The sequence below is a fragment of the Rhinoraja longicauda genome, chromosome 1, assembly GCF_053455715.1.
Source record: "Rhinoraja longicauda isolate Sanriku21f chromosome 1, sRhiLon1.1, whole genome shotgun sequence".
Taxonomy (NCBI): Eukaryota; Metazoa; Chordata; class Chondrichthyes; order Rajiformes; family Arhynchobatidae; genus Rhinoraja; species Rhinoraja longicauda.
In genome coordinates, this window is record NC_135953.1 from 114,907,195 (window position 1) to 114,921,557 (window position 14,363).

A 14,363-nucleotide genomic window follows, 5' to 3' on the forward strand; every position below is an offset into this window, starting at 1 on the left:
ATTTTAAGTATCTGGATTAAATGATATTCCTTATTGTCGTGATAACCGAGATTCTGTAAATAAAAGTTGTTTTTCTCCTCCTGCCCCCGCCCCGGTGGTGAATCTATGGAACTCTTTGCCACAGAAGGCTGTGGATGCCGTCGATGGATATTTGTAAGGCAGAGACAGCTAGATTCTTGATTAGCATGGGTGTCAGGGGTTATAGGGAGAAGGCAGGAGATTGGGGTTAGGAGGGAGAGATAGATCAGCCATGTTTGAATGGTGGAATAGACTAGATGGGCCAAATGGCCTAATTCTGTTCCTATCATTTATGACATGAATGAGATTCTGCTGGTGAGCAGATCAGAGGCTAACTGGATTAGTGGAACAATATAATTCCATTACCATTGGTAAAGTAATGATCACTCATTTTCATATATCTTGACAGGAAATTGTTTATAATTAAAGAGTAATGTTGCCATCACAAGGGGTTTTTTCTTGACCAAAGATAAAAGAGCTAACAATTGCAAAACCAGCAGTCAAGATGCAATTACAGTTCAATAAAGTTTACAAGTTTCTTTACAAATAGAAAATATGGTAAGAGGTTGGAGGAAATAACTGCATTCAGTGGCTGATTCAACTCCTTGGAAAATGGTAATTCAACCCACTATATCCATCCCGACCAAAAGACACTCATCCATATTAAGTCAATCTTCCAGCAATTGCCGCCTAACCTTCTCTACCTAGCTGATTCAAGTGCTCCTATTGGCAACATCAGCTCTGTATCCACCACTTTCTCAGGTTGCATATTCCGGATAGGCACCAGTCTCTGGCTGATAAGGGTGTCCCTCGGGTCCCTTCTAAAACTACCCTAAATCTGTCCTTTAGTTTCGGTTACCTTTGATATGTGGAGAACTTCCCTACAGTTTACCCAATCTATATCTTCCCATGTCATATGGATCAATCACACCCCCTCTTAATTTGATGGCCATTAAAGCTGACTGTTTTGTTCCATCTGCTTTGAGATCAACTGACATGGCACAGACACAGAACACATTTCTCTTTGTTTGCAGAGCTCAATATTACATCTTATTTTATGTAACAATACAATAGGACTTTATTTATCCCAGGAGGGAAATTGATCTGCCAACAGTCAAAAATCATAACAAGATACATGAAATTAAAGTGTCCAGTGTAAAGTCCAGGATTGGGGATGTGCAAAGGGGGGGGGGGGAAGAAAGAGTCAGTCTACCCAACGACAGAAGGGGGAGGATTGTGCAGTTTGATAGCCACAGGGAAAAAGGATCTCCTGTGGCATTCTGTGCAAGCAATTAACCATTCTAAAAATAGCTGAAAAATGACACCATTCTAGAAAAAAAAGGAAGAACATTGGAAGCACTGCAATGGTGAAAATAGTGAATAGTCCAGTCAGTGGTTATTTTTAAGCATTTATTGCCATTGACAACCTACTGCAATAAGTACAAGTTTACTTAGTTATGCAGAATTTCTGCAGCAAGTTTTTTTAAATGTTCAATAAGTTGACAATTCCACAAAGGCCATTAGTGATATATAAAGTACTACAATGCTATAGAAAGATCAAAATTTACACATTCTTCAATGCTGTAACCCTCTCCTCATTTTCATTTGCAATCAACTGAAACTGAATTAAAGCAGAAAAACCAAGATGGGGTTTAAAATGAACAGGCATTTCACTCTTGAGGGCACGCCGTGCACAGATCACTGAAATATTCATATATTATATAGTTTAAATCAATTAGATCCATAATTCTTCTTCTCCAAGTTTCTGTCTCTATGGTAAAATTACATCTGTATTCACAATTTACCATGTATTTAAAGGATCATTAAAAATATAATTTTCTTCCTGTTAGTAGTAACTTCATAAATTGACTAAATCATAATTCACTTGTCAAATATCAAAACATCATCAAGGCCTTTTCACCCGCAAACGCCAAAACTATTCCCATGCTTACCCAGACTCATTAATAAAATAAATCCATTTTCATTTATTTTTCACTGGGAGAGCACACACACAAAAGACTCAAAGTGAATCTGTAAACTTCTGGCATAACTCCATTCTCTTAGTCTCGCCAGTCCTTCAGTTTCATTAAGAAAACTATAATTTCTAGTACGGCTGCTACGGCAGTGACAAAATGATAGCTCGACTAATCACTCTTTCAGAAAATGTCATTGCATTAAAACACTAGAGTGTACATTGTGCTACTCTGCTTTAAAAAAATACTTACACGTGGCCAAGATTATAGCGTAACACCTGAAGCAAGATTAAATATAATTTGAAGTGATATTGCCATCAGGCAGATGAACACTGGTTGGAATAACAATGCTTTCCTCCAGTTGCTCACATTGGTCACGGCGTAGTGAACACCAGGAAATGGCAAGATGACATTGACACCTTAACCTAGTCACTCTAATCATGTTAAGATACTGTATTCAAAATGTCCAAGAGTGTTGCAAATAGCTGTACTTAATACCATGGAAGGCAGAGGAGAAAGTCACACACAAGCGAATTCATTTCAATGTATATTCCAAAAATAACTCTCTTCTTACCATAATCAGTAAAAGACCAATAAATATCTGTACTTCATTCAAGTGTGACTGATATGCAACTCAAATTGCTTTCTCCAAAACAAACTCTTTCAATTTTTAACTAATTGTTCTAAAATTTTTTTTTCACACAGTGGACAAGGACAAAATTTACACTGGCACATCTTAGACTTTACTCAACCCAGCGGCAACACTGAATAATGTCAGTTTACATGATTAATAATTAGCCTGATTAGCTAAAAATATAACATCTTTAATTGATAGGAGCTGGATACTATTAATGCATATACAGATTGTGACGTGTTAGAACTGATTAAAAGTCAGAGTACAACAGATTATATCAATGTGAAACAGTAAAATGACCAAAGAATACATAGCTGTCCATTAACAAATTTAGAAAAGTAGTTGCTGCTAAGACTGCCAAGAAAGACAAGCTTTACAGTATGAGTTAGTTTAATTAGTCTTTACTGCTACATAGCAAACTTTCATGTGCTTATGGGAAACATATCTGCTTACGCAAGAGCCTTGTATATTGTTTTTCACTGAAATTAAATTTGAATAATTTAAATACAAGTTGAATAATACTTCACAGAAAACAGGATTTAAAAGATTCTAATCTGGCAGTTCCACGTAGCTCTAGTGCATAGCTGCTTCTGCTTTTGCTTCTTGCTTGATGACAAAGCTGGATAAATTTCATTTCCGCTGATCATGTTGGAAGGCCTGCTGTTCTTGCTTGTACCAGTCGGGAGCTTTTGATCCACCCTTGCCTGCAGAATAGTGATCGTATCCATAATCTACTGTCAACTCTTCATCCCTCTCTACTGCCCGGATAGTGCGGATGCACTTAACAGGTCCAAACCGAGGATGGACAAACCTTAATAGGAAAGATTACCATGAGGAATCACAAGTAATGCTTTTTAGTTTAGTCGAGTTTAGCAATACAGTGCAGAAACAGGCTCTCTGGCCCACCGAGTCCACACTGAGCAGCAATCCCCATTACACTACCACACACTGTAGACAATTTACATTTTTTACCAAAGCAGATTAACCTACAAACCTGTATGTTTTTGGAGTGTGGGAGGAAACCAGAGCACCTAGGGAAAACCCACATAGTGCTCTGGGTGTTTTGGGATCCTCACACACTACAAAGACGTACAGGTTTGTAGGCTAATTGGCTTTGGTAAAATTGTTCCTAGTGTGTGTAGGACAGTGTTAGTGTGCGGGGATTGCTGGTCGGCACGGACAAGGTGTGCCGAAGGGCCTGTTTCCACTCTAAACTAAAGATATCTCTAAACTAAACTATATGTTTATATACTAAATTCTTCACAGGCAGAGATTTTAGAACAGTCTTCAAAACATCTGGCAGAAACCTTGTTTTTTATATGTGAAGCAGTCAATGCAACTCCAACTCGGCCGGATGAGGCTACGGAAATCTCAGCCAACTCTGACGCAGCTGGCAAGCTACTGAGTGTGAAGACTGAACCAAGGCCAGCAGCAGACTGCAGTGCTGTTTCTGAAGGTCAGGAAGTCCTACTCATCCTGAAACTAAACTGCTGAAAAATGCAAACTGTTGAGGGCAGCCACCAGCAGAACCTTTAAGGGCACACACCTACGTCGAAACATGGATTGACTGGGAGAGGGTGGAGCTAGGACAGGAAGAGTCAGAGCATTCGTGGCTGTAGCTTATCATCTATTTAATTCAGTATATAGTTAGGACATCTGCTTTCAAATGCTAGCTCCTAACACTGGTGTCAGATATGGGGATACTTTTGAGTTACTATTAAAAGTAGCATAACGGACTGGAAGAAGCCAGAACAATGTGGTATATCTGTGCATACAGGGACTGGAAGAAGTCAGACACGGGGAGCAGCCAGAGGATACAGTTCTTACCAGACCTGCAAGGAGAGCTGCGAGGGGGGGGGAAGGACGGGAACAGAACAGCTAGCTACGACTTGTATGCAAAATAAGTACAGCCTGGTATCTTCATCGCCTTGTTTGTCCAACTACTTCAATAAACAACTAATTAAACTGGAAAAACGCCTTGAAGCTGCGTCAAAATCGATCATTCCCACTCCCTGCATAGTAATGGCAATTAGAAAATAGTTTATTGGAAAACACAGAAGTTGCCATTACAGACACATTACTGCCATTACAGACACATTACTACTTACGTGGCATAAATACAGTTGGGAACAAACGAATGATTTGCTTTGTGCCCCAATGATGCACAGTATTGTTTTGTACTGTTATAAGGCTCAGGAACATCAATCACAGTATCATCATCGAAAGATATGGTATTGCCATTCAGTGACCAGTTTCTGGAATCCACCTGATAAAAAGATACATTTAGTTTATATATAGGCAGCACAGTAGCACAGCTGGTAGAACTGCTGTTTCATCCTGGTTCTATTCTGACCCCAGTTTCTGTCTGTGTAGAGTGTGCACCTTCTCCCTGGTACCATGTGGGCTTTCTCCTGGTGCTCAGGTTTCCTTTCACATCCCAAAGGCGTGCGGGTTTGTGGGTTAATTTGCCTCTGTAAATTGCCCCAATATGGGGAGTGGATGAGAAAGGGGGATCACATTGAACTAGCGTGAGTGGGTGATTGGTGATCAGTGGGGACTCGGTAGGCCAAAGAGTTAATTTCCATGCTGTATCTTTAAAAATAAAAATAAATGGTCCTGCAGATTTTTTGCATCTTCTCTGGAATGTCTGCAAATCTGCTTCTTACCTGTTCATGTGTTATCCGTATTCCATTGTAGAAAGCCATGACCGTGTCAGGTTCTGCTTCTATTTTTGCAAACAAACCTTCCCCAGCATCAGGGATAAGAGATTCAGCAACATACACCCTAATTCAGGAGGAATAATAAACATTTACACATGTTTGCCATCAAAAGTATTACACAATCTCTTCATTGTTCAAATTATGATTACAATGGATAGCAATTATCATATCATATCATATCATATATATACAGCCGGAAACAGGCCTTTTCGGCCCTCCAAGTCCGTGCCGCCCAGCGATCCCCGTACATTAACACTATCCTACACCCACTAGGGACAATTTTTACATTTTACCCAGCCAATTAACCTACATACCTGTACGTCTTTGGAGTGTGGGAGGAAACCGAAGATCTCGGAGAAAACCCACGCAGGTCACGGGGAGAACGTACAAACTCCTTACAGTACAGCACCCGTAGTCAGGATCGAACCTGAGTCTCCGGCGCTGCATTCGCTGTAAAGCAGCAACACTACCGCTGTGCTACCGTGCCGCCCAAATTATCTGGTCATTTAAAAAAAATAGATACCCGTATACAAGAACTCAAAAAGCTTTTGCCTAGAATTCATTCATTTGCTGTGCTAAAAGTGTAATATAGCATTTGCACGTTGTACTAGGGTTCTGATATTTGGTACCATTGAGTGTTTAGCACAACTAATACAGAATGAAGTTCTAGCCATGAACCATTTCACGCAGTTGTAAGCACAACACAAAACTGGATAGCTGGGAAAGTTGATAGAAGATAACTCTGGCTAAACTTCAAATTTGAAGATCACTTTCAGTTTAAATATCCTATGCACATATTATCAGGCAACTGAACCATTTTATCAACAATTTAAGAGCAGACCAGAGCTTCTATCTACCTCAATGTACACAGTCGGACTATCTTTAATTGGACATTACTGGGCTTAATCTTGCATTGCTGTACACTGTGGATGGCTCAATTGTAATCATGTATTGTCTTTCCACTGACTGGTTAGCGCACATCAAAGGCTTTTCACACTGTATTCGTGACAATAAACTAAACTAGCTGATGAAATGATGTTTAAGACACAAAGATAATTAATCACTCCTGAAATGAGTGGTCCAAATTTGCAATGAACAATAAATGATAGCCAATATCTTCTATACCATTATTCACATACACTCTTGCCCAAGCGATTAGTGCAGATCAACTAGATTCTCCTGCCTCCAAAATTCTGTTCCATATCTTTGACACATCTTATGTGTACGGTTGTTAAAATGGAATAAGTAAATAGTTGACTTCAGCAATGGTTTAGCAACATTTGAGTTGATATTTTTGGCTTCACTGCCAGGTCATTCAGCTTTACTCCAGTGCTGAAGGGAACATGGCTCAGCAACACCATAATTCTCCAACAACTGTTCTTCCTTCCCCTTAACCGAATAGAAGGAATATAAATTCACTAAAGGGTGAGTGGTGCGGCTTGCAGGCTGCTCATTTGAAGGCATGGACTTCCTGCAATCAATTAACAAAACAAAAAAAGAGCTCGCACAGAATGACAAAATAAATCATTGGTATCTATTTTCAGAATATAACTAGAAATGTGTAACTAAATGTAATCCCCCTTTTATCAATTAATAACTGCTAGGCAGTTTTAACTGACGATACTGAGAAGACAAATTGTTTCTATATACAGACATATTTTACAAATTTACTGAAATTAGTTTAATGTCGCAAACCACAATTCATCTAATCGTAGTGGGTGTGACTCAAGATTATTAACCAAAAAGTGATGGTGGTTTTTCTATGACTACAGTGTTTGGCCTAAAACTTCAGTCTGGAATTTCAGCATATTTTGTAAAAAACTTTATTGTACACAAGTACAAAGTTGATCTGAATAGATAATAGAGGAGCTAGTCCTTACAGAACAGGAATGGATAACAGATGAATTACACTACACAGAAAGTTGCAAAGAACTTCCTCTTCCTCAGAGGAAACTGGAGCAAAGATTAAAAATTGGCTAGCCCACAGAGGACAGATGGTTATGTGGACACAGAACTGCAGATGCTGGAATCTTTCATGGAAGCCAAAGTGCTCCAGGCAGCAGCATTTCTGGAGGACATGAATGGGTGATTTTTCGGGCTGTCCACAAACATGTTATTCTGGAGGGGTGTTGCTCTGACTAGAGCTGTGTGTACATAATATATACATATATATATATATATATATACACATATATATATATATATATATATATATATATTTATTTATAGTGCTTTGACTATATATTTATAAAATGATTGGAACAAAAATATAGGTGGAATAATTAGCGAGTTTTGCAGTTGACACAAACAATGGCAGAGTTGTGGATAGTGAAGAAGATTGTCAAAGATTTCAGCAGGACATAGACCATTCGAAAATATTGGCAGATGGAGTTTAATCCAGATAAGAGATGAGGTCGTACTTTGGGAGGTCCAATGCAAGGGGAAAATCTACAGTAAATGGCAGAACCCTTAGGAGCATTAACGTACAGAACAATCTTGGGCTGCAAGTCAATAGCTCCCCGAATGTGGCAACACAATTAGATAGGATGTTATCACTAACCACTCTCTCAGCAACTATGACCTTCTGTGGACTGTGTGTTTGGTTGCACTACAGACTTCCGTTATGTACTGTAATGGTTACCTATACTTGACTCTCTCTTGATTTTCTCTAAAACAGGTTTATGGCATGCTTGCCTTCATCAGTCAGGATGTTGAGTATAAAAGTCAAGAAGTCACGTTGCTCTGTATACACCAGGCAATGCAAAAAGAGAAAGGAAACAGTGTAGAATATAATGTTACAGCTACAGTGAAAGTGTATCTAAAAAGAGTGAAATGACAGAAACAAGGTAAATTGGGAGAATGGGAATTCACCCATAGCGTACGAGAGGTCCTTTGACAGGAGTGCCTGGAACATGCTGCCAGCAGAGGTGGAGGAAGCAGATACAATAGCAATGTTTAAGAGGTATTTAGACAAGCACTAGAACAGGCAGGGAATGGAGGGAATAGACCATGCGCAGGTAGATGTGTGGTTTAAATTGGTATCACAGTCGACACAGACATCGTGGGTCAAAAGGTCGTTCCTCCGCTGTACTATGTCCTACGAATAAAGGAATGACTTTTCCTCCAAATGAATGGCAAACAAAAGTGACCCAAAAGGACAGGCAGACCACAATGGCAAAAAGGATGTATTAAAGAAAGAGCAAATGAATTGCAAAATTCTGAACATTTGCTGAAATGCACAGGCTATCTATAAATAACAATTTAAAAGGTAAAAGCTAGGAAAAATCTGAACAACCTCTCATTTTCATAAGGGTCTGGAAGGAGACATTTGGTGGAAATACAAAAAGGTGTAGACTTGTCCAAGCTGTAAACTAGGCCTGTTGGAGAAAAATAAAAATATTAAGGTTGACAGTTGAAAATGTTTAACAGCAACATCATGTTTTCCATACATATCATCATATCATATATATATACAGCCGGAAACAGGCCTTTTCGGCCCTCCAAGTCCGTGCCGCCCAGTGATCCCCGTACATTAACACTATCCTACACCCACTAGGGACAATTTTTACATTTACCCAGCCAATTAACCTACATACCTGTACGTCTTTGGAGTGTGGGAGGAAACCGAAGATCTCGGAGAAAACCCACGCAGGTCACGGGGAGAACGTACAAACTCCTTACAGTGCAGCACCCGTAGTCAGGATCGAACCTGAGTCTCCGGTGCTGCATTCGCTGTAAAGCAGCAACTCTACCGCTGCGCTACCGTGCCAACAATTAGAATTTAATTTTAAATATGCCCATGAAAGCCATTCCATTGGTATCCAATTCTATTCTCCACTACCTATTCTCACCTAGTAAACTTATTGTTCAGCTCCCACTCAACCACCTCCACACACTTGATTCATGCAGAACACTGCTTTCCATCTCCTAACTTCACCTCATTCATCATCCCTGTCCCCAATCTAAACTTGTAGCCAGAAAAGTCTCAATTGTGAAATTCTCATTGTTGTTGTTTGTCCCTCCAATAACCTCACTCCACCCCATCCCTGTACCCTAGCACCATGCCCTTTCAGGATCTCTACGCTGTCAGTAAAGTCGAGCCGCTTTAATGACCACAATTTTGCAATGCTCCACCATTTGGAATTGGCTCTTCACAAGCCTAGGCCCAAGGTTATGGAACCATTCCTTGCCTTCCTCAAGATACTAAGATTTACCTTTTGGCTTCTTGTCTTCATTGCAACATTTATTTTGCAGCTTTTGAGATGACAAAATTCATGGTGATACCACAATTACTCATATTTGGGAGGCTCAATTTATTATGCTTCACACAACAATGCAAAATAAGATTAATCTGTGCAAGGAATCACTGTCCTCATGGTGCTGATAGAACAATCTGTCAAAGTGAATAAGTTCCAAAGACAATAACTTATTAATTGTTTTCCTTGATAGATGTAATTATTGTACATTTTCCCTTCACAAAGTTAAAAGTAGAAGAGTTGTACATAAAAATCTGTTCGTCATGTAGTTAAGACATTCTAAACAAATGAAATATATTTAAAACTGTTCAGAAACATACATTTCAATGATTCAGTACAATACATCTCATTTGAAAAAAAAAAAAAAACTTCCCACAATTCAGATTGGGACTAACCAGTTAATACATCACCATCCTTCTGAATGCGGTCCTCCAGTCACCGACTAGCACGGTACACGATGAGACAATAAGCAAGCTCGGTATTACAACTGCGCATGTCCAGGTCATGGGTCATTTGGGATAAACATTCTCGCCAGCTGAGCTACTGTGCGTATACAGACCTGCGTTTCATACGTATTTTCCAGTTTTGCTTCTTTGAGGTAAGAAAATACGGCTTTCAAAAGTATTAACTAGGCATATTTATGGTTCATTTATGGTTCATAAAACTACAATGATTTTGATGGTTTAATTGGCATTTCCTTGCCCCGCTTCGGTGAGTGAGCGAGATCGTGACGATTAATAACAATCATTTTTTATTGTTTTTGTTTTGGGTGGTGGGGGGGAAGAATGAAATGAAATGTATGATTTCTACAGCTATCAATAAATAATATGAAAATTGTTTGTGGGGTTTTCATCTCTTACTATACTAGTCCACGGCCACAGGCTTTATGCACGTTTGCTGACTTCTGAATGAGTTCTGTATGTACATGTGTAAGTAATGTTGTCATACAAAACTTAGTCACGAGTCTTCTGACTAATCATGTCTCTTCTGATTTCCATTACATTGGATAATTTTAATCAGTATTTGACATTCTAATTTTCAGTTATAATCTTGCGATTGTATAAATTAGTTCAATATACTTGCACGATTTTATTTTACATTGTAACTTGTAATGGACGCGCTTACAAATCGTGATTTGATAAGGTACCCGCAGCGGAAACAGATAATAAATAAATGACCAGCTCTGAGATGCATTCTCGACTGCCCATAGATATTTATAGAATCAACATTTGCTGGCTTTGATACGGTCTGACTGCAAGAAACGCAACACTGTGAAACTATTGGTTGGAATTGCCCCAAACGGCGAGATCACATTCTTATCAAAAGCTTGGGGTGGGCGATCATCTGATACACACATTTTTAGGAAGAGTGCATTTTTGAACTTAGTTGATCCTGTGGATTGCATAATAGCAGATGGAGGATTTCCCATTCAAGAAGACTTGATGTTTCGCCAAGCCTATTTAGAGATACGGCGGTGGTTATCAGCAAATGACCGGAGAAAAGGTACACAAAACCAAGAAGGTTGCCAATGTCCGCATTCATGTTGAACGAGCCATAGGTCGTCTAAAGTGCTTCCATTGGTGTGTAAATGAGATGTTATTGCACTTGCAGATCATTTTGATCAGTTCAACTTTATGTTCAATCAGATTGGATATGAACTGAAATCCAGAACTCAATCAGTAAATGTACAGTTCTTAATTTCTTTCATTTAATTTAATCATTTATCAACCATTGTTTCAGTGTACATTAGCTATTAAGTTCACTAGCAACGCTCTTTATTTATCCCGAATGACCTTTGACAAATCCCATGATTCCTTGCATTTATCGAGACACCAAACTCACTTATTCAGCCCATCATGTGTGTGTTAGGCCTTGTTCCCTTGTTCTATTCCGCAGTATCATTTTTTAACAATATGCATACTTCCAATTCATACTTCCAAAACTCTTGTTGAATCTGCCTCTTTTGTCCTTAGAGGCAGGGGTTTTCAGATTATTGCATAAACTTTATTTTGCCGCATACCATCTTTGTTTGTTTTGCCAACCAGTCAAACTAAAGGTTTCTCCTGACTCTTTTTACTGGTAGCAGTATTTTCCTCTTATACACTGTCAAAACAGGGCATGGTTTCCACCATCTTTATGCAGTTGGCTCTGCCATTGAAAACCATCATATGTCAGCAGGTCTTACCATTTGGTACCAGTTCAAATTGAGGTTTCCCTTCAGTTACATATTTCAGATTTGCCAGGTGTCCTTCGATAATCTCCCCATCAACAAATTTTCCAAGCAATGCCATCCTGCCTTCAGGATACACATAAGCGATTTTGTCACCAGTCATCTCGCCATCTTCATTCACTTCACCCACAAGACAGCCTCCATTCTGTAAAACAAGATAACATGTCAATGATATGGCACACCTGGTACATTAGTCCAACCAGCCTTGCCAGCATCCAGGATGGGAATATCTGAGATCCTCATGAGTTTCCACTATTACTTACTTTCGGCTTATTTTCTATGTCTGACTGTCTCATTTATGTTGAAGTTATGGAAGCAGATGATAAAGTCCTAAGCCACCGCCATGAAGGTGGAATCTCATGTGGATAGGGTGGTGAAGAAGGCGTTTGGTATGCTTGCCTTTATAAATCAGAGCATCAAATATAGAAGTTGGGATGTAATGTTGAAATTGTACAGGGCATCGGTGAGGCCGAATCTGGAGTATGGTGTGCAGTTCTGGTCGCCAAATTATAGGAAGGATGTCGACAAAATGGAGAGGGTACAGAGGAGATTTACTAGAATGTTGCCTGGGTTTCAGCACTTAAGCTACAGAGAGAGGTTGAACAGGTTGGGTCTTTATTCTTTGGAGCGTAGAAGGTTGATAGAGGTTTTTAAAATTTTAAGAGGAACGGACAGAGTTGACGTGGGTAGGCTTTTCCCTTTGAGAGTGGGGAAGATTCCAACAAGGGGACATAACTTCAGAATTAAGGGACAAAAGTTTAGGGGTAACATGAGGGGTAACTTCTTTACTCAGAGGGTGGTGGCTGTGTGGAATGAACTTCCGGCGGAAGTGGTGGAGGCTGGCTCGATTTTATTATTTAAGAGTAAATTGGATAGGTATATGGATGGGAGGGGAATGGTCTGAGAGCAGGTAGATGAGACTAGGTCAGAGAAAGTGGTCGGCGTGGACTGGTAGGGCCGAACGGGCCTGTTTCCGTGCTGTAATTGTTATATGGTTATATGGTTAAAGGAGAAATGCGTGAACATGAAAACTTGAATGCAGGTGAACGTATATTTAAAAAAATTGAAGTTGCATTTTCTAGGTTTCCTCCCATTTTTGCCATGGTGGGCATACATGTCATCCAGAACTCTGTCCAAATGATCACTCAACATGCAAACACAAACAATCAGCATTGCTAGGCTATTTTATTATCGGGGATTGTCAAGGTATATTCACACACAACAGTTGGTATAATACTACAGGAATTAAAATTGAAAATTAGAGTTAATTCTTCCTTTAGTTAATTCTAAAAGTATGAAGACTCCAAAAGAACCGAAATTACTCCTTTGGCAATTCAACTAGGGCTGGGGATGGAACGAGGGACTTAAAACTAATTGGTCATTCAACTGAAACTTACCGGAAAATACATCCAGCAAATGCCCCATCGAACATTGTCCCTGTACTGACCCCTGAAGATCAACTGTCCCTCTGAGTCGTGCTCATGGGCAATGCCATTCAATTCTCCATCAATGTAGGTACCATGGAGGCTACCGCCATCCTCATAGGTGTATACAGTTTGTCCTTGTAAAGCATCATCAACACAGTTTCCTTCCAGTGTACTAAATAATAAAATAATGCAAATTGAGACATATTTTTCCACTGTAAGAGATTGATTTTAATTACAAAAACAATTGGTGGATTTATATCAAATATTCATCTGTTATGAATAACTGCTATCGACTATAGACATAGACATCAATATTTAAACAACTGAAATACCTTCCCTAAGGGCTACTTCTTACATTTTCATAAAGTTTGTTGCAACCACAAAATTGGTGCCAAATTAGAAATTAGGAAAGAGATACATAAATGGGAATATAATGTCAAAATCCATTATTGGGAAGTAAATAGAACAAGAACAAATTTCAGTTTCTAGTAAGAGCTGTCACTGTATCAGAACTTTGTGGGTTCAAGTGCAACCCCAGGCAGAAGCAAAAGAAAATCTAGCATGACATTCCAGTACAGTGCTAAAGGAACTGCTGCTGGTGTCAACTACAGAGCAGATTAAAAAAAACGATGCTCCATCTATAGTCTTAGATGGATGTAAAGTTTCCCTGGCACACTTTTACAAAGTGTCCAGGAACGTCCTGGCAACTTGTCCAACAAAACCTGCACATTATATTTTGTCTCACAGGTTTTTCCACCACAAACATGCTCAGTCACTCTGGATCCTTTTATCTAATACATAATCTATCATAATAATATTCTCCTAATCCATTTTAGAAAAAAGTTAAGATAGCATTTATGGTCCAGAAACAGGCTATTCCATCATACAGTTTCTTGCCAGTTATAATCATTGAGTCGTACAGCATGGAAACAGCCCCTTCAGTCCAAACTGCTCATGTTGACCATTATGTCCCATCTATACTAGTCCCTAAAACGATTGCTAAAATGATTTTGGGAAATCCATCGCACGTAGCTTTTATAAATTCCAAAGATGGTTCCTGCTTTCATGCTTCTACTAATGAATGCAGAATGCAATATGAAATTGG

General features: G+C 39.2%; 2 protein-coding genes across 2 annotated transcripts in view; both read right to left on the reverse strand.

Annotated features, from left to right (window-relative positions):
* ndufc1 (NADH:ubiquinone oxidoreductase subunit C1) overlaps window positions 1–14,363 on the reverse strand; it is a 442,230-nt gene that overhangs the window by 186,277 nt on the left and 241,590 nt on the right. The gene's annotated exons all lie outside the window — the stretch shown is intronic.
* The window catches only part of setd7 (SET domain containing 7, histone lysine methyltransferase), a 30,245-nt gene continuing 17,322 nt past the window's right edge, over window positions 1,441–14,363 (reverse strand). The window contains exons 3-8 of the mRNA XM_078404761.1: window positions 13,229–13,430; window positions 11,787–11,976; window positions 8,641–8,722; window positions 5,292–5,409; window positions 4,734–4,891; window positions 1,441–3,436 (exon numbers count right to left, since the gene is read on the reverse strand). Coding sequence (XP_078260887.1) covers window positions 3,256–3,436; window positions 4,734–4,891; window positions 5,292–5,409; window positions 8,641–8,722; window positions 11,787–11,976; window positions 13,229–13,430 — 931 coding nt within the window. The 3' untranslated portion in view covers window positions 1,441–3,255. The remainder of the gene's footprint in view (window positions 3,437–4,733; window positions 4,892–5,291; window positions 5,410–8,640; window positions 8,723–11,786; window positions 11,977–13,228; window positions 13,431–14,363) is intronic.